General features: G+C 38.4%; 1 protein-coding gene across 1 annotated transcript; it reads left to right on the plus strand.

Annotated features, from left to right (window-relative positions):
- Positions 1-23: 23 nt before the first annotated feature.
- CNIH1 (cornichon family member 1) lies at positions 24-15,134 on the plus strand. Its single transcript, XM_082386752.1, has 5 exons — positions 24-235; positions 5,365-5,433; positions 9,388-9,500; positions 10,583-10,726; positions 14,226-15,134. Exons 1-5 carry the CDS (start codon positions 155-157, stop codon positions 14,251-14,253), a joined length of 435 nt encoding a protein of 144 aa, XP_082242878.1. The 5' UTR covers positions 24-154; the 3' UTR covers positions 14,254-15,134.
- The last annotated feature ends 4,087 nt before the right edge of the window (positions 15,135-19,221 follow it).

The following is a 19,221-nucleotide window of genomic DNA, read 5'->3' on the forward strand; positions in this document are numbered from 1 at the left end:
GGTGCGCAGGCGCGCTGGGAGGGCTGGCGCCCCGGCGGCGGCAGCGGCGGCGGTGTGGGCTGTGGTCGCGGGAAGTGAATGGTTTTACCCAGAGGGCCCTGCGCCGCCTTTCTCCGCTGGCACCGGAGCTGCACCCTGCTCCTCCTCCCCGGCCATGGCGTTCACGTTCGCGGCCTTCTGCTACATGCTGGCGCTGCTGCTCACCGCCGCACTCATCTTCTTCGCCATTTGGCATGTGAGTAGCCGGGGCCGGGGAAAGAAGGGCGAGGTGGCGGCGCAGCCTTTTTTCGCCCCGGGCCCGTGGTCGGGGCGGCCACGGCCCTCGGAGGTCCGCACGCCCGGGAATGGGGCCAGGCCGGGGCGGTGCCGGCCGCGCGGCCAGGGCCCTGCGCGCCCTCGGTCTGCGAACCGGGGCCTGCAGGTCCCGGAGGAGCCGAGGCGTCCGGCGGCTGGCTGGCTGCGCGCGCTGTGTCCCGGCGCAGGCCGCGCGCGCCGCTACTCCTCCCTCGCCGGGTGGGGCGGCCGCGGTCCTAGCGGGCCCTGCGGGACAGCGCTTCGCTGGCCGGCGCCGCATCCCCGCGTTCCCGCGTCCCTCGGGAGATGTCGAGGGCGCAGAGGGGCGTGCTACGTGCTGAGCCGGAATGAAGTTTGCCGAAATATTATTATTTAATGCAGATTGCCTTTGTTTTCTGGTGTCCACAGGAGTGTGGCCCAAATTGGGTAGTTATAACCTACTTTAGATAAATTTCCAGCTCTACTTTTCAGGCACTTGTTGGGTGCTCTTCAGGTAGAATCACCCCCCCGCCCCCGGCATTGTCTCCTGGTGAACTTTGATGCCGGTTGAATTGATTACTTTGTTGACCGTTATCTCCGAACTTTCCCCCTAAATCATACTTTGACTGACAAGAGTGTCTCGAGAGACTTCCTAGCCACCTCTGTGTTCGGAGTAGCTTGATTTAGTAGAGGTAGTTTTAATTTGATTTTGAAAATGCTCAGAAACCTTACGCTTCTCTAGGATAATTTTTTTTTTTTTTCTCTTTTACTCACATCATGTTACAGGACAGAAGCACATCCTTACTGGTCCCTGTAAGGAACAAGTTAAGTTCCCTGTGAAATACAAGAGATTTTTAAGGATTCCTGTTTCTCTAACACAAAATTAGAAGCAGCCTTTTGGACATCAGCATTCATTAAAAATTTATCTTATTTTTGCTCTGCCCTCCGTATTCTAGTACCTTCTGGAATATTGGTCTTAGTTTGAATGATTGGGCATGTTCGTGCTCATGTAAATTTTCAGTCAGGTTTCATCATTCCCATAGCAGAGATTTGTTATGGAGCATACAGGGGCAGAGTGATTTACGTGGCAGCAGTGTCTTGTGCAAAAAAAAAAAATTTCTCAAATCCATTCCCTTTTGCCAAGGAGTGTAATTACATTTATAATTATTTGAAACCCAACTGCTTGTGTAGTGGGGGAATGCTTATGTAGGCTGCTCCCTCAAAATGCTTTGTCAGTAGGAAACCATAACTTGAAGAGCATTTTGGGCTCTTCTTTGGTGGAATAAAGACAATAAGTAAAGATAATTGGGGATGCAAACTAGCTCTGCCTTAGTAAGCCTCTGATGAAACTGAAATGTGTGGTTCCCTGCCATTTGTAGATGAGGACTTAATCACTTCCTGCTTGATGGACACTCTGTTTTCTGAGCTGATGAGGATTCTTAGAAGAGAGCTGTGGATGGCTTACATTTTGGACTAGATTGTGTTTTGCTAAGAAAACCTGAACTGCACTTTAAAGAAAAAAATGGGTAATTTAAATGAATATGTGTTTGGGTGAAGTAGATGATTTTAAGTCCTGTTACAGAATTAAAAATTTGTTTGTACTCCACAGATTAGTGGAGAGCTTATATCCTTAGGGATTTCTAGTATTTCAGAGGATTGTGCATCCTTTGGGAAAAAATAGAAAATTCTAAATAAAGATATAGTTTTAATTTTTCTGTTAACTATGTAACCTTCAGTTTCTTTTCTTTTTTTTAAACTTTTATTTTTTTATTTTTAATTTTTTTAAAATAATTTATTTTTGGCTGCATTGGGTCTTTGTTGCTGCGCGCGGGCTTTCTCTAGTTGCAGCGAGCCGGGGCTACTCTCCGTTGCGGTGCGCGGGCTTCTCATTGAGGTGGCTTCTCTTGTTGCAGAGCATGGGTTCTAGGCACGCGGGCTCAGTAGTCGTGGAGCACAGGCTTAGTTGCTCCGTAGTATGTGGGATCTTCCCAGACCAGGGCTTCAACCTGTGTCCCCTGCATTAGGCAGGTGGATTCTTAACCACTGCGCCACCAGGGAAGTCCCCGGTTTATTTTCTTAGGTCGTTTTAAGTATCCGTCAGAAGACTCATCTGGAAATTTCAAGTATAAATTCAGAAAATCCAGTTTATGTTAATTGTTGTATGGAGGATTTTTTTATGCTGATGGTTACGTCTGTCAGTTTAGTCCTAATTCATGTGATTGATGCTTTTTGGAGAATAGAGTTGGGAGCATAGATTTGTTTGAAAGCTAAAAATGCAGAAGTCATTCCCCAGATATGTGCATCGAATTTGAAGGTATCCTGAATTGTGTAGTTTGCTACCTTTAGGGATTTTTGTTTGTTTGTTTGTTTTGTTTTTGCACTTTTGTGGAAAACTTTGTGAACGTCCTTGTCCAGACCCACAGTCACAGAAGATTTGAAAACCACTAGTTTAAGAATCTTTTCAGAAGAGTTTTGACAACTCTAGCTTATAGCACTCAAACAGAAACCCATTCAGTAACATACTCATTAAAAGATCCTTTGAAATCACCTGAAGAAACCGGAAACCGTCCAGTAGGAAAAAAGTTAAAGCACAAGTTTCATCCTCTGCTAGTAAATTGGATCTTGTTATAGGGAAGTAATTGTATTTGAGATCACAGTCCTTGTCTTAAATGTTATTACTAAAATGCATTGGGAATATATCACAGCTAATGTCAGGTGATTGACTGATTATATCCATAAATAATCAGAAATTAGCATCTTCTAATTGTACATTTACATTTTTAACACATATGTGTTAGGGGTCATTAACAAAGGACAATGCCTTTTGGTGAGTTCTGTACTTTTTTTTTAAGCATAGGACTATTTTTTCCTTTTTCCCCCCTTTCATTCAGTAAATATATATATTTTTAAATTTATTTGGCTGCGTCAGGTCTTAGTTGCGGCCGGTGGGATCTTCATTTCGGCATGCGGGGTCTTTCGTTGAAGCGTGTGGGCTCAGTAGTTGTGGCATATAGGCTCTAGAGCGTGCAGGCTCAGTAGTTGAAGCCCGGGGCACATGGGATCTTAGTTCCCTGACCAGGGATCGAACCCGCATCCCCTGCATTGGAAGGCGGATTCTTAACCACTGGACCACCGGGGAAGTCCCATTCAGTAAATATTGATTGAACACTTATATAGGTGCCAGGCACTATTTTAAGCCCTGGGACATAGCAGTGAACACAGCAAAAATCTTTGCTCTCATGGAACTTACATTTTAATGTTTAATTATTTCCCTTCTATTTCTGCTTTCATTACAATTTTTATTAGGCCAGGTTGGTAATTTTATAAAATTCTAGAAATTTAAAAAAACTCATCTTTTTATGAAGCTAAGAATTTTAACAGGGTAAGCCAGTATATTAAAAGCTAGAAATATATGACTTCAGTGATTGCTGGTAATATTGAGTAGCACTGTCTCACATATAAAAATACTAGTCCTAACCCACCAGAGGAAGGGCAGATTAAATTCTTTGTCCCCTGGGTGACTGGTGGCAGCAACTAAAATAGCTCTCCCATAAACTTGGGGCCTTTGGCTTCTTATTTTGACATAAAAAGGGGTGTGTCACCCCTATTTGATTTTTAGTGCATTTTGACTTTGAAGTTCTGTGTTCAGTGACCTTAAATGTTAAAGCCACATTTCTTCTCAGTGTGGACAGAAACATTCTTGATTCTTGCTGTTTTTTTTTTTAATGGTATGATATAAAATTTTTATTTATTTACTTATATTAAAGTATAGTTGATTTACTCTTGCCATGCATTTTATTTATTTATTATTTATTGGCCACGCCACATGGCATGCGGGATCTTAGTTCCCCGACCAGGGATGGAACCTGTGTCCCTTGCAGTGGAAGCACGGAGTCTTAACCCCTGGACCGCAGGGAAGTCCTTGCAATGCATTTTAAGTGGATGAGATCTTTCTCCCCTTATCATATTTATAACTGTTTCACTCATCACACCATGAGAAGCTGGCCTTACCTGGGCTTTACCCTTCTTCAGTCTAGTTTGGTGACCAAATGAAAGGACCTGCATGTGGTAGGAATATACAGAGGACATGAAAGGAGGTCCGATTGATCATTTTTGCATTGCCCTTAAACAGGCCTGCTCTTGCCTATGTGGTGCCTTAAGGCGAATTAGAATAAGATGCCTCTTGAGGCAGAGGATTAGAGAAGTCCTCCCTCCTGAATAGCCCCTGGTGCAGAGCCCATGCCAGGGTGCTTGGCAGCAGAAGCGTGCCTGGCATTGTGCCTCCACCTGGCCTTTTGTTCTGTGCAGAAACTGCAGTACTGTATGTGGTGATCCTGGCTGTGAAGTTTAATAATCTCTTAGTGTTCCTTTATTCTGAGGCTATTTCTTGAACTTCCAAATCGAAGCAGGACCGTGCAATGTATGTGTTTAGGTATAAATGGGAACAAATTGAAGCATACAAGTCCATTTCTAGTGTCCCGCTGAACACTGTGACAAGGGAGGGACATGCACAGATGATTAAAAACACTTCACCCTGAGGGGCACACAGTCTAGTGGGGGGCACACAGTCTAGTGGGGGACACAAACCTGAACTTAAATCCTCTCCTCCAGTATGAGAAATGCCAGCCTGATAGTGTTATAAAGCCTTGTGCTATGTGGAGATTAGACGGGCGTGCAATTATTTCTGCCCAAGGGAGTTAGGGAGACCTACAGGGAGGAATTGACATAGGAAGAGTGTTTTTTTAGGATAAAGAGGAGCTTCCGTAAATAGTTATGGCTGGGGGAAAGACTATTTCAAGCAGAGAAAATAACTTTAGTGGAGGCATTGAAAAAATTAAAAATTGAAGATATTTATCACAGTGATATCAGATCATTTTAGTGATAACAATATACAAGTGTTTTCAGTTCTTTGAATGTGATTCTAGTTATTTATTAATTACCATATACTGAGTTTACTGTAAACTGGTACATATAAAGTTGCTACACTTCTGCTTTTGTCCTATTAACTTTATTCAGTTATGTTTGATGGGGCAGGTTTATTGCTGCTTTTTATTAAAGTGAGCGATCCTAACTACTTTATTTTTATTTTAGATTATAGCATTTGATGAGCTGAAGACTGATTACAAGAATCCTATAGACCAGTGTAATACCCTGAATCCTGTAAGTTATAATATAGGCTATTTCTCTAGATTTTTAAACTGTTTTTGCTTTTAACTTGATATAATTTGAAAATGGCCAATATTCTCAGTAGCATGATAAATTTGTACTTTTTGAAGTAGGCAGAATTTTAAAAAATATTCTTTTTCCTGTCCTGCTTGACTATTCTATTATTAATCTGCTGGTGATCTTGTCAGCTGTCATACTAACATTCTTCCAATCTGCTTTTTACATTGTCGGCCAAAGACAGTTGAAAAGGTCAAAAAGATTAAAAGAGTCAAAATTGCGTTAAAGGTGTGTACTGCTTTTTAGTTTAATGTTTTAATGCTACATTCATTTCATGGGGAGGGTTAGGGCATTTGTATTTGTAAACTGTTCTGTTCAGTGTGCTTGTTCATATGCCTGTTGAGGTTTATGATTTCATGAAATTTCATATTTTATGCAAATGTTTGCTTGCTGGCCCAGTCAAGTAGGGAAAGCTGTTAAATGCTCATGCATTTAAAAAAATGTTACAGCCATAGGCACTTCGATATTAAATTATCAGGTGCAGTGTTTGAAAGTTGGTTAACATGAAGTGACTTTAATAGGTGAGATTATTCTTTTGTTGTAACTTACTCTGAGGTAGTCTGTAGGTGGAGTCTTTAGTACCATATCTATTTTTATCTTTGGTTTTGTCTATTCTGGAATTTATTCTTTCAGCAGCTGTTTATTCAGAGCCTTTTAGGTGGATAGCTCTGTTCTTAGGCTCTGGAATCTTGCAGTAAGGCTTACCTTTGGATTCATGCTGTCAGAATTTTGTGGATAACAATTTGTATACAAATGTCTACATAGTTACTTCTAGTATATATCCACTCTAAGTTTCTAAAACAGACCTGTCTTACACTAAGTTCTGAGCTCTTCTGGATTTAGTTATAATGTGGCCCCATTGTGCTTAGGGGTTTTATATATATATTTGACTTCATTTAGTTTACAGGAAGATTCTCCTGTAGCCTGTAGATTTGATTTTTGCCTAACTGGTCAGAAACTGAAAGGTTTTTTGTAAGAAAGCAGTGAGTATGTCTTCAAGAAATAGAATGTAATAATTCATCTTTAAAAATTACTTAACGAAGATGAAAACATATATAGACTTTAGTTGTGTAAAACTGTAAAGCACTAGCATGCTAGAGGGATTTTGTTTGGAAAGGGTCTATAAAGTTGGTTTGCTACTTTTATCATTGTTTCCTAGATAAATAGCCATGATGGAATAGATTCCTGATTTGTCTTTAAAGAACTGCTACAGTAAGACTTGATGTAGGTACAATTAAAAGTATTAACTTACTGTTTCTCTACTCTTATGAAGCAAAATATGAGATGAATTTGCTTTCTCACTGGAAGGTAATAATGTTCATTGTAAAACATCTTAACTTACTGTTTAAACTAATTGTTACCAAGAAATTAAGAAACTGAAATTTCTCCTTTTGATGGCTGTTTATTAATAGTATTCTATCTGCTTTGGCTTTTCATTACTTCAAATAACCAAATGATGATGAAGATGATAATAGCCGAAATCAGATGAGGGCTTTCCTGGGTGCCAGGCTCTGTGCTAAGCATCTTTACCTGGGTTTTTTCATTCAGTTTTCATGACAATCCTAAGAGGTGAGTATATTATACTCATGAATAGGAGAGTAAACTGAGGCTTAGTGAGGTTCAGGCACTTTGCCCAGGGTCACACAGCTAACATAGAGTCAGAATTCAAACCCAGACAGCCTGATTTTTTTAGGTTCAGATTCTTGTATTTTCCTAATTTACTATAAACTTTGAGAGGGACTAATTTCATTTTAAAATATAGAGTGTGATTTTTGGCTTTTTTTTAATGGAAAGAAATTCTTACTTTGTGCTTGGGACATCCTAATGCTGCAGTGGATTAGTGGATTGGAAGGAAGTTTCTACACCAGCACAAGTTGTGTTTTGGATAGGGTGCCGATAATTGGCTTAATAGCAGTGCATCTGACAGTTTTCCCTATTGAAAATTTGTTTTGACAGTTCTGCCAAAGTATGGGGGAAGACAAATACCATTATATTTAAAAATGTGAACCTTAACTACAGAATATTATGATTTGCATGTTTAAGTACTATCATTTCAGCCATATTTGCATGAGGTGTTTATGGATACTAGTTTTTGTGTAAATGTGGGTTCCTAAATGGAATCATTTTGTGCCACTAATGGGGAAATTTCATGATTAAAGAATGATTGAAGAGGACTGGTCTTTATGAGAGATGCATAGTAAAAGTATCTGGACTGTTTTGAGGAGAAGGGAGGGAGTGTGGCATTTGTTTCATATTAAAACTGGTAGAGTTGCAGATTATCTTTATAATCACTCTTATTAAAGAATATTGTTTAAGAGCAGTAGGGATCATGCTTTCAAGATCATTTTCTCCCCATACCCTAGTCTGGAAAACTTGGATGATGATTTGTATTGTTAGATCACTTGGTTTTAGAGGGCCGAAATAGGCTCATTATATTTTAAAGAAAAATCTTGTAATTTAAACTAGTATTATAAACAGCAGCTTCAGTGGAACTCCTAATAAAATGTATTATATATTTTTCTTGGTTTGTCCTGGTTGTAGTCTTTGTGTTCCAAAGATTTTCCTATGGATATTTTCTTGTTTTCTTGCAGATGTTTAACTTTGATCTTAATTAAATGCTGGCTTAACGGTCCATGTTATTTACATGTTTATATATATGTGCAGAGTTTATCTTGTTATTATATTACTTAAATTTGTAGAAAATATCTGGTTAGTGGTATAGATTAATTGGTTTTACTGGAATTTTATTTAAAATAGTATTAATTAAAAACTTTGCTTTACAGCTTTGAATGGGAAAAGTAATTTGGGAGTACTAGAAAGTCGACTTGAATAAGTAATATATTATTTCTACAGCTATAGTTTCCCCTCAGGAAAGATCTGATGGGACAGTGCAGCACATTTGAGAAACTGGCTTTGCAGCTGTGACTTGTAGGAAGCTCTTTGGCTGAAACTTGAAATGAAAGGTTTTGGTATTTATATTTAACAGAGTCATTAGGCTGAAATCTGTAGGATGAGAAAGATAATTTAAAGCATGAACTCTTGGTCATTTTATAAAAAGTGTTTTGCTTGAACTCATTTTTCCTCACTTAATATTACCTGCTATCAAAAGATGTATTTTGTTTTTGAGTTCTGAGCTCCTACTGGTCTGCTGTGTTTGTAGTCCTTCAATGGAGAAAGCAGGCTGAAAGAAATAGAAGGCCTTGTAGGAATGGGAGCTCAGGAACCGGGAGAAGTCCAATTTCATGGTTCAGATCTTAGTCTTTTCCCTCCTACATTGCAGAAAGCACATCGTTTGCATCTGTGCATATTAATGTTCTTTCCCCCCGACTGTGCTGAGATTATTGGCTGTTGGCTTTCCATTGAAAAATTACTTTTGTGGTAATGTGATGTGGTTTGCTAAATATTGTATATGTAACATCCCTGGTTTCTGTTTAAAGGCTTAAAAACATTAATGTGTAAACTTCTAAAGGGGAGTTTTGTTTTTGTGGATTTTTTTATATCATGTTGCATGTGATCAGATATTTCATTTTTGTATTTTCATCATTCTTGAATGGTGGAAAGAAAGAATATTCTGAGTGATTAGCAAATAACTGTGAACAATCTGGGTGGTAACTTTGTATAATTTAACCTGTTGCTCTAAGAGTTTGGGTTTTAAATTTTAAGTTATATCTTATTCTTTTAGTGCAAGCTATATCCTCTGGTCAGTTGGCATATAATCTTGCTTTTGTTCAAAAGCTTAATATGGAAATAAAGCTCAGTAGCATCTTTCATTTCTGATTCTAGGAAAACAGTGATTTTTCATTATTGAAACTTAGTTGCCACCTGCTTTCCAAATTAGCAGTTGATTTAATGCCAAGGCATTTTGATAACTGGCTTGTGTTTTTCTTCCAGCTTGTCCTTCCAGAGTACCTCATCCATGCTTTCTTCTGTGTCATGTTTCTTTGTGCAGCAGAGTGGCTTACACTGGGTCTCAATATGCCCCTCTTGGCATATCATATTTGGAGGTAATATTTAGATACACTTCTAATACTTTTCCTAATTAAATTTTAATTATACTGTGGTTGATATGGTTATCTTACATGCTAGTCACCTAAACAAAAGTAGTTGGCATTTATTTTTAAAACCACATGGATGCACAAATAACTGTTTTAATACCTCTTATGGAGCTTATGTTATTATTCTTTAAAGGGTTTTTTAAAAAGTGAGGTATAACTTACATACGATAATGTGTGCACGTCTAAAGTGTACAGCTCAGTGGATTTTTACATATGTATACACTTGTGAAACTACCGCCCAGATCAAGATATACAGCACTTCTAGCCCCCAGAAGAGTCCCTTGTGTCCCATTCCAATCAGTTAGCCCTGTACTTTCACAGGAGAACCAGTGATCTCTTGCAGCTTAGATTAGTTTTGTCCATCTTTGAACTTCATATAAATCAAATTGTACAGTGTGTGTCTAACTTCTTCCTCCATGTTTACTTTGTGAATTTAAATTTGGTTATTTATAAAAGATTCATATTTCATAACTTCTAAATGTTATATCTGATCTATATAGCATTAGAGTGTTTTGTTTTAGATAGGCATGTCAAAATCTTATTGCCCTTAATTTTAGGACATACATACGGAAGAAGTATTTAGGAGTAAAGTGGTTTCACATCTGTAACTGGCTCTGAAATGGCTCAGAAAAAAATGTACGTGTATTTAGAGAGAGAACAGAAAAGAGAAGGACAAAGCTGTGTGGTAAATGTGAACATTTGGAATATCTTGGTGAAGTGTTCTTTATGTTAAAATGAAAAGTTGAAAGAAAAAATTGTATTTCCTTTTTACAGTTATTCTTAATTTTCTTGGATTTCTGAAAGTGTAGAGGAGACCAGATATGACTTGTTTAACCACCTTGTTCTCTGTAGGGGCTCCAGTTTTAAAATTAAGGTGATAAAAGGAAAGAACTCCACCTAGAACTAAAAGTATGCTTCCCAATGTGGACCACCTCTCATTGTAACAAATATTATTTGAGAAGGAGAATGCTCCTTTCCATCCTGAAGGTTAGCTTCCATTCTGAGTGGCTAATCAACTGTGTTTATTACAGGTATATGAGTAGACCAGTGATGAGTGGACCAGGACTCTATGACCCTACAACCATCATGAATGCAGATATTCTAGCATATTGTCAGAAAGAAGGATGGTGCAAATTAGCTTTTTATCTTCTAGCATTTTTTTACTACCTATATGGGTAAGTTTAAAAAACAAAACGAGAATATGATTTCACTTTGCTGCCAGAAACATTTGCAGACGTTATGGTCTGAATACCTTAAAATCCACTTGAAGAGTAACTCGTGTCTTGAACGGTGGTACTGGTAACGGCACAGTGCACACCAGCAAATTCACACACATTGAATAAGCTGGTACTTGTCAAGGCAGCCAACTGATGTGCAGTCAGAGGCAGAAAGTCGTGTCAGGGATGCTGCTTCCAAAGTCTCAGACAGTCAGTGAAGGACAGTCCTCATTCTCCATGGCAGAGCAAGAGGATATGGCTGTGTGCGTTTGCAAAAAAGTTTCTGCTTGGCTTCAGTGTCTGTCTCAAGATTATGTTTAATTTTTCTTTATCATTCTTCATAAACTGTATGCTCTACCCTTTATTTTCTGGTTTGCATGATCCGAATGGGATGAAGGAAAGAAAAGTTCTATCATATAGGATGCTGCAGTTATTTATTTTTTTTATTTTCTATTTATTTTTTTGGCTGCATCGGGTCTTAGTTGTGGCACACAGGATCTTCGTTATGGCACGTGGGCTTCTCTCTAGCTGTGGCGCACGGGCTCCAAAGCGCAAGGGCGCTGTAGTTTGTGGCAAGCGGGCTCTCTATGTGAGGCGCACAGGCTTAGTAGTTGTGGCGCGCGGGCTTAGTTGCCCCAAGGCATGTGGGATCTTAGTTCCCCGACCAGGGATTGAACCCGCACCCCCTGCATTGGAAGGCAGATTCTTAACCACTGGACCACCAGGGAAGTCCCGATGCTGCAGTTATTGATTTTCCTCCCTTTGTACTGTGATGGACTCATATCATCATTCCTCTAGGTCAGGGTTTCTTGACCTTGGCACTGTTGGTATTTTGGGCAGGATGAATCTTTGCTGTGAGGAGCTGTCCTGTGCACTGTAGGATGTTTGGCAGCGTCCCCGGCCTCTGCCCACTGGATGCCGTAGCTTCCCTCTGCCCCAGTCATAATAACCAGAAATGTCTCTAGACGTTTGCCACATGCCCTCTGTGGGGCAGAATCAGCCCTGGTTGGGAGGCACTGTTCTAGGTGTACTGTAGGTGGGGGAAAACAGCTGCTTATTAAAACTAGAAATGGACACGGGCAAGTGTGGAGTTATAATTTTTCTTTAAGCTTTATAAATACACTTTTCCCATTTTTTATTGATAAATATTCAACTGGAGAGGAATTGCCACCTGATTGTCAAAATATGAAGAAAATTAGTTGTATTAGATGAAATTTTGGCAGTAATTAAGTTTCTCTTCCCTCTCCTTTCTGTTACTTGAAAACTTGCTTATTTCTTGTTTACATCATACTAGTTTCCATTATGGAAAAGGGTGAAGTGCTAGACTTAAATTTATGGAAAATGTATTTTTATGCTTTTAGACGTTATATTTGTGAAAAATGAGTGTCCGGTAGTACACCTAGAGACGTTCATACATGAAACAAAGATAGTGAAAAAGTTCTGAAAAGTGAAATTCCATGTGTCCTTTTAATTTCTGTTAATTTTCAGTTTTTAGTTTCTATAATAAGTGTCTGGAACAGTGCTGGCATATAGTAGGCACTTAAAACATACTTGTTGAAAGAAGGAAAATAAATGAATGCTTGAATAAATGATAAAATTGGAGATGTAGAGTTGTGGGAAAATGTTCACCAGGAGATGGTGGCACTACATCATTCATTTGTTTTAAATTGTCTATCAACACACATGCACACACACACGAGTCCAGGCGGGAGGCCCAGCCAACACAGTGCCTTGGCTGAGGAGAAAGAGAAGGGCAGACACCCAGTCTGGGGGTCATATCAGCCAGGAGCCCCCATAAGAGCAGCAAACTAAGTCCCAGGCCTATTGATGGAGGAGGGTATCACCCCCCACCTGAAAGGCCTTTCTGAGAAGAGCCAGGGACAGCCAGCTGTCTGCACGAGGAGAATGGAAACAATCGCCCAGATCGCGAGAGCCCACAAGTTCACTCTGTCTCCATCATCTGTCCTCAGGCCGAGCACCAAGACCACTGACCCATTGGGCCCCCTCCCAGGCTGTCTGTGAACCTCTGTGAGCCCAGCCCTTACAATGAAGCCCATTGTCTTTCTTTAAAAAGCAATAGTAGAGACTTCCCTGGCAGTCCAGTGGTTAAGCCTGCGCTTCCACTGCAGGGAGCACCGGTTTGATCCCTGGTCGGGGAACTAAGATCCCGCATGCCAGGCAACGGGGCCAAAAAAAAAAAAAAGCAATAGTAATGGATAAGCATCATATTTAATCTGTGGTCCATCCAGACAATGGAATATTATTCAGAGATTAAAAGAAATCTATCAAGTCATGAAAATACATGGAAGAAACTTAAATGCATGTTGCTAAGTGAAAGAAGCCAGTCTGAAAAGGCTACAGACTGTCTGATTCCAAATATATGATATTCTGGAAAAGGCAACACTCTGGAGACAGTAAAAATATCAATGGTGACCAGGGATTAGCAGGGAGGGAGGGATGAATAGACAGAGCACAGACAATTTTTAGGGCAGTGAAACTATTCTGTATGATACTCTAAGGGTGGGTACGTTTGTCAAGCAAATATACATTTGTCAAAACCTGTAGAATGTACAACAGCCAGTGAACCTTAATGTAAACACTGGACTCTAGTTAATAATGATGTATCAATATTGGTTCAGTTGTAATAAGCATACCACACTAATGTAATAAGGGAAACTGTGTGTGTGTGTCTGTCTGTACGTCTGTCTGTGTGCTGGGAGCAGGAGGTCCATGAGAGGTCTCTTTACTTGCAGCTCAATTTTTCTGTAAACCTAAAACTGCTCTTTTAAAAAGTCTATTAATTAAATAATGATAACAAAAAATAGTCTATCAAGTTTGCACACCTCCTTGCTTTGTATTTCCGTTTAGACACACATGCTTTTGAACCATGCCTCTCCCACCTTGCCCTTCATGTAGGATCAAATGGTTATTGCTTTTTATTTTGCTTGTTGGTCCCCTTTTCTTTTTTAACCTTGCTGCTATTGCCTAGAGCCTTTCTCTAATGGGAAAGTGCCTTGATTGATCATTCCTTTCTGTAAAATGGGGATAATCGTACCTACCCTACTTCCTAGGACCTAACAGAAGGCCTGGCATGAAGTGAGCCCTTGGAGATGCTCACTCCTATTCTTAGACATAGCTCTGGAGCAGTGTGCTGTTGGATTGCTTCTCTAAGCCCTGATCCCCATTAAGCTTTCAGCTGTGCCGTTCTTGCTAAAATTGGAAAGGAAATAGGGGACAACTACAGCACATGCACTGAGCCAATCCTACCTTAGGCAAAAGTCCATAAATGCAGATTAAAATCATACTGTGAACTTGTCATTCATTGGTCTTTCCATTTTCTGTGATGGTGTGATATCACAAACTAGTTTGCTATATAAAGCAGACTCAACTTTTTGGTGCTCTTAGTTTTTATAATTAGGAATGTTTGAGTTAATAATAGCCTTTTTCTTCTTTTCAGCATGATCTATGTTTTGGTGAGCTCTTAGAACAACACTCAGAAGAACTGGTCCAGTTAAGTGCATGCAAAAAGCCACCAAACGAAGGGATTCTATCCAGCAAGATCCTGTTTCCAAGAGTAGCCTATGGAATCTGATCAGTTACTTTAAAAAATGACTCCTTATTTTTTAAATGTTTCCACATTTTTTGCTTGTGGAAAGACTGTTTTCATATGTTATACTCGGATAAAGAATTTAAATGGAATCACGTATAAATTAATATAAAATGATACCTCTGGTGTTGACAGGTTTGAACTTGCACTCCTTAAGGAACAGCCATAATCCCTTGAATGACTTCATTAATTATTGACTGTCCTTAGTCCATTGGAAGCTTTTGTTTATAGAAGTTGTAGGCCTCATTTTGGTTTTATTGAAATGCCACTTAATTATAAATTAGCTGTAGATATCAGGTGCTTCTGATAAATTGAAAATATATATCTGACCTGTGGAAACTTCATGGGTTTCCTCATCTATCATGTAGGTGATTATATATGGATGCATTAAAAAAATGAGTGGGATTTTTTTTCCCTTTGACTTGAAATATTATCCCTGTATATTGCATGAATGAGAGATTTCCCATATTTCCACCAGAGTAATATACTTGCTTTAATTCTTAAGCATAAGTGAACATGATACAAAAATATATGCTGACTTACTTGTGAAGAATGCATTTAAAGCTATTTTAAATGTGTTTTAATTTGTGAGACATTACTTATTAAGAAATTGGTTATTATACTTAGTGTTCTGATCTGGTGGTAAAGATATTCTTAAGAGTTTGCAAGTACTTTAGATTTTCAAAACTGAATGAGAGAGAACATTGTATAACCGTCCTGCTGTTCCTTTAGTGCAATACAATAAAACTCTGAAATTAAGACTTATTTTCAGTGCATTGTTTTAAAGATTACCAATAGCTATTCTTAAACTTGCTTATTCCAAATAAAGACATATCACTGTCAATTTTTTAAAAAGATAGTAGAGTATTACATTTTTTTTTTAATACCATGCTTGGATCTAAAAAGGAAGAGTTTTAAATGGTTAAGCACGTTACCTTCTTGTGTCACTTGACAAGATTCATAAACGCTGGTGGCACAGCACCATCATTTTTCTTACCAGTTAAAAAAAATTATTGTGAAGCTTAAAATGTTTAAAATATTTTTTTCCTTTTTGAAACAGCATGTTTTAAGGTAAAATGACTTGTAAGTTTGGTTTTTTTGCTGCTGCTTGTAAGGCAGGTAAATTATAATTATGGCTTGCCTGTTTCCGTAAGCATTCTTGTGCTTTATTTGGGATGAGGAAGTTAAGGCAAATGAAAATAGTTTAAGTGGTTCAAAGTTTCTTCAAGGATCAAAGAAAGAAAACCATAGGCAGAAATTCCACATAATGATCAAGGGAGTTTATGGATGTGTCTGTGGAAGTCTTACTCTAAGTACCCCTTGAATTAGACGCTGCACTGTTTAATTCTCTACTAGTGAAAAACTGCCTCTCCACCTTTGGGAGAATGGCTGTTACTGTTTTGAGATTGGGTAATGGGGGTGAATACGTTGAAGAAGAGGATGTAGAACCAGAAGAGTGAGGAGAGTCCAACCATTTCATAATGAGAGACGCTTTAAAGACCTTGTCTTTTGTAGTCTGGAGCACGCTTCGAGGGATCATCAGTTCATGCAGTAAATTGTTTACTGAGCCCTTGCTAGGCACTGAAGACTCATGATCTGAGTATAAGCAGTAATTCCGTTTCTAATCCACCCAATTCTACCAGCTTGCACTCATTTTTCTTTCTTGTTCACAAGAACTTTTGATCATGAGAGACTTGGCCAAGTCTTCTGTACTTCACATAGGTTTCCTGGGGCAGTTACTTTTGTATTCCTGTCAAAGGATTTTCATGAGCCCTTGCTGTCTCTTAGCAAACACCACTTTCCTTTATAAGTTAACATACTTTTAATAATGTATTCCACAATACTCTCCAGGATTAATGCAAGGTTTACTGCTTGTAATTTGTGGAGGCCACCTTCTCATGCTTCAGAAATTAGATATGTAGTCCTTAGCTGATTCCTCAAAAATGACTGACAATTGAGGTTCACCCATCTCAGTGGTAGATTGTTAGTTCCTAGGCATGTGATTGGGTACCTGGATGCTCTCATAATATCTACTCATCTTTACCTTTTCCAGTGTTTTATGAAATTAAGTCACTTACTAAGAGAAAGCAGAAACATAATACTTGCATTTGATAGTATCCCACTTGTTCTTTCCCTTGCTCTGAGTTTGCTTTGTTCCCCCCATTAATCTGGTTTGGGTGGCCCTAGCCATATTTCTGCTTCTCCTGCATGCCCAGCTGAAACGTAGTTAGCCTGGGTTTGTAATCCTTTCCAGCTTTAGTCAGACTGCACCCTGTGTAGCCACAGCTGTTTATTTAGGAATTCTTTTTTCCCTTGTTACAATTACTTTTGCTATTGTGTGTTTTGATTTATCTTTAAGAGCATTCCAACTCTCTGAAACCATTAGTGTAACACACTGTGGTTTTTATCTGTATCAGCAACTCCTTGCTGTTGGTACAGATTCTCCTGCATTAAAAATCTTATATAACAAATGTAGTCTATTTAGCAGTTATTCTTAGTAACAATACTATATCATGCCATCATGTCCTATTAGTGTTAAGGAGGTATAGGGGTAGAAACTTACTTGAATGCCTGAATCTGAATTTTATTAACAATGTTTGATGATTTTAACTGATAGTACCCACTCCCTATCCCAGGATAGAGGAGAGTTGGGTCACAGGCTGTACATAAACTGCTAATTTGTTTGAAGTTTGAATTACTTTTCATGGGAAGGGGGTAGTGATAGGAAATGACCAGATGATCCACTTTTGACACATACCAGGTATTACTGAAGCATTTGAGAAGCCTCATGGATTACACCATGAATTGCCAGACCTACCAGTCAAATTTAGATACCCAGGTAATGGTCTTACACAAAGCAGCAGAGTGCATGACAGTTTGTAGTATGTGTCTTTTAAAGCCTGTTAAGTATTTTCCAGCTTGAGGACCACTTAATGTTAATAGCTCTCATCTTCTCTGCAGATCAACAACATATTTTGAAAATGTTTCAGATAATTGCATAGAAAGGAAATAAGAGATATCGATACACTTTGAAACTAGCAAATTATTTTCGTTGATACAACACTTCTCTTTTCCTCCAATTATATATATTTATGAACAGTGTTCATGGAATATTATTGCCATAGTACAAAGAATGACTTCTGTGGATTTCTTCTGGTGGGCTTTCATTTCAGATATGAAATAGCATAGCAGCATCAAGCCCATTAAAATAATCTATTTAAAAGTTTTCATCTAAGTTACTTATTTAAAATGTGCATCTTTCAATAATCAGTTGTACAGTATAATTGTAAATCAGAAGTTTTGACAGCCGAAATATTTTAAAACAACACTCTTTTCAAAGGGGAAAGATAGTAATGTCAAATAATTTAAGCTCTTTTGCTCAAACCAGTCATTGATCTGTGGTCAGACCAGCAGCTAATGAGTCTCTGGCACTAGTATTATAGCTTAGCAGATGGTTCTGAACTAATACTCTGGGGCGATGCTAAGAGAGAAAATGGGGTTCTGGATATGTTGAATAGCTTTCTTAGAACAATTTTACTTTGATTAAAATTAATGGTTTTAAAGCTAAATGTCTAAAAGGAGTAAACAACTCTGTAGCTTGTTCTGCTTGTTCTTGGAAAATAGTATTAACCACCTAAGGTGATCTGTGGGATTGGAGTGAAGGTTTTACCCTACTTTAGTTTCATTAATGCACATTGTGGAAGATGTAGAGAACATCTTGACATGGAAAAGAATGAATAAGTTAACGTTCATCGTACAGTGCTTTCCTAAATTTCTTTGGTTATCATGTTCTTATATTCTGGAGAAGAAAAATTTCTTAAATAATAAATTGATGACTAGGTAGATCTTACAACTACTAAGGGAAACACAGAATATAGTTAGCCATCTGTGCTCATGGTTTGTTAGATTTAAAATCTAAGTTAACCTTAATGGTGCTGTACACCATCCAAAGACAGTGCCCTTATGTTGTCCTGCCTTCTTAGAGCTTGCTTGCTTGATTTTGCTTTTGTATATTTAATAAAAACTGCCTCAAATGTTTCCTTGTGTAGTTTGTGGGTAACAGTTGAGTTTGTGTGTTGATTCTATTTCAGCAACTAACTGGCTTGTGTATGACCAGGATTCTGGCTGGTCTCTCTGCCTCCCTTCCCCAATTGTTTTGAGGGCTGTCCTGCAGATTAACCAGAGAAAATGCTTTTCCAAGAGTGTTGGAATTACATGTTATTAAACTTAATTGGATAATTATATTTGAGTAGTGACATCCCATGTTTCTTTGTTATGGAATAATTGATGTTTTTCCTTATACCTAGTATTAAAATAGTTTAGTCAAGCATTTTAAATGTGGAACGCTTAACAAGCACTTGCAGTGGAAATTAAGAGATGCATGCACTTTGAAAATTCAGTTGATTATTAAAGGATTTGATTAGTCCATGCCAATATTTGTCTTCCATTTTCTTAAGTATTCATGAGTAAGCTATATGTTTATACTGGGAGAAAGCTAATACAAGATTTGGTAATGTCAATTTCAACGACTGTTTAAAGTTTAATGGAATATTGTGATTTTTAAACTGTATTTGGTTACAATACCAAAATCATGAGGAAGGTCAGTCTATTATTGCAGCCTGTACTTTAAAAAAAATAAATAACTTTCTAGCTATAACTTTTGGCATTTATTACCTTGGGTAAGAAATCCCTAGGGATATACGATTCGCCCACCTTCCTTAATAGTCTTATAAAACCTTAAGTTCTAGAAGCACGGTGTATATAAAAGTATTAAAACATTGATTTTATATTATGGTACATGCTGGCTCTCTGGTCTGAAGTTCCCAAACAGCACTAGTAATTGTTT

Source organism: Balaenoptera borealis (assembly GCF_965194805.1).
Source record: "Balaenoptera borealis genome assembly, chromosome: 3".
In the NCBI taxonomy this organism is placed as follows: Eukaryota; Metazoa; Chordata; class Mammalia; order Artiodactyla; family Balaenopteridae; genus Balaenoptera; species Balaenoptera borealis.